General features: G+C 52.1%; 1 protein-coding gene across 1 annotated transcript in view; it reads right to left on the bottom strand.

Annotated features, from left to right (window-relative positions):
- The window catches only part of cyb5a (cytochrome b5 type A (microsomal)), a gene marked incomplete at its 5' end in the record, with an annotated part of 2,458 nt that extends 1,899 nt beyond the window's left edge, over nucleotides 1-559 (bottom strand). The window contains 3 exon segments of the mRNA XM_014000775.1: nucleotides 169-203; nucleotides 306-335; nucleotides 431-559. Coding sequence (XP_013856229.1) covers nucleotides 169-203; nucleotides 306-335; nucleotides 431-559 — 194 coding nt within the window.
- Nucleotides 560-810: the final 251 nt, after the last annotated feature.

The following is an 810-nucleotide window of genomic DNA, read 5'->3' as shown; positions in this document are numbered from 1 at the left end:
GTCTATATGAACAGGTGAGTCTAGGTGAACAGGTCAGTCTATATGAACAGGTGAGTCTAGGTGAACAGGTGAGTCTAGGTGAACAGGTCAGTCTATATGAACAGGTGAGTCTAGGTGAACAAGTCAGTCTATATGAACAAGTCAGTCTAGGTGAACAGGTGTGTTTACCTGGTTTCGTCCTTCAGAGTGGTCACCAATGTTTCCTGTAAAACACAAACCACATCAGCAGGTCTTGGACCTCACAAATCCATCAGCAGAAGGTCCAGCTACATTACCCAGAATGCACCTGGCAGGTGTTGACTCACCACAGGCTTGGCGATCTTGGCCCGGTCATCCTGCAGATGGACACAGACACACAGCAGATCATTAAACTCTGAGTGAACCGGGTCAGAACAGAACCTGGAACCTGTTAGCGGGTCTGGGGACTGACCGGGTGGACCTCGCCGATCACAAAGCTGCTCGCCATCTCTCTGGCATCTGTGGAGTGGCCGACATCCTCGAAGCTCTCTGTGGCGTCTCCTCCGGCCTGCTCCCTCAGAACCTCCTCACCTCCAGGATGCTGCAGCCCAGACACAACAGGTCAACAAGAACCAGTTTGGAGACACTTCAGGAGGTCCACAGGTCAACAAGAACCAGTCTGGAGACACTTCAGGAGGTCCACAGGTCAACAAGAACCAGTCTGGAGACACTTCAGGAGGTCCACAGGTCAACAAGAACCAGTCTGGAGACACTTCAGGAGGTCCACAGGTCAACAAGAACCAGTCTGGAGGCACTTCAGGAGGTCCACAGGTCAACAAGAACCAGTCTGGA

Source organism: Austrofundulus limnaeus, unplaced genomic scaffold (assembly GCF_001266775.1).
Source record: "Austrofundulus limnaeus strain Quisiro unplaced genomic scaffold, Austrofundulus_limnaeus-1.0 Scaffold4145, whole genome shotgun sequence".
NCBI classification, from domain to species: Eukaryota; Metazoa; Chordata; class Actinopteri; order Cyprinodontiformes; family Rivulidae; genus Austrofundulus; species Austrofundulus limnaeus.
The sequence above is the reverse complement of the archived record's forward strand: the minus strand, read 5'-3'. Positions and strand labels throughout refer to the sequence as shown.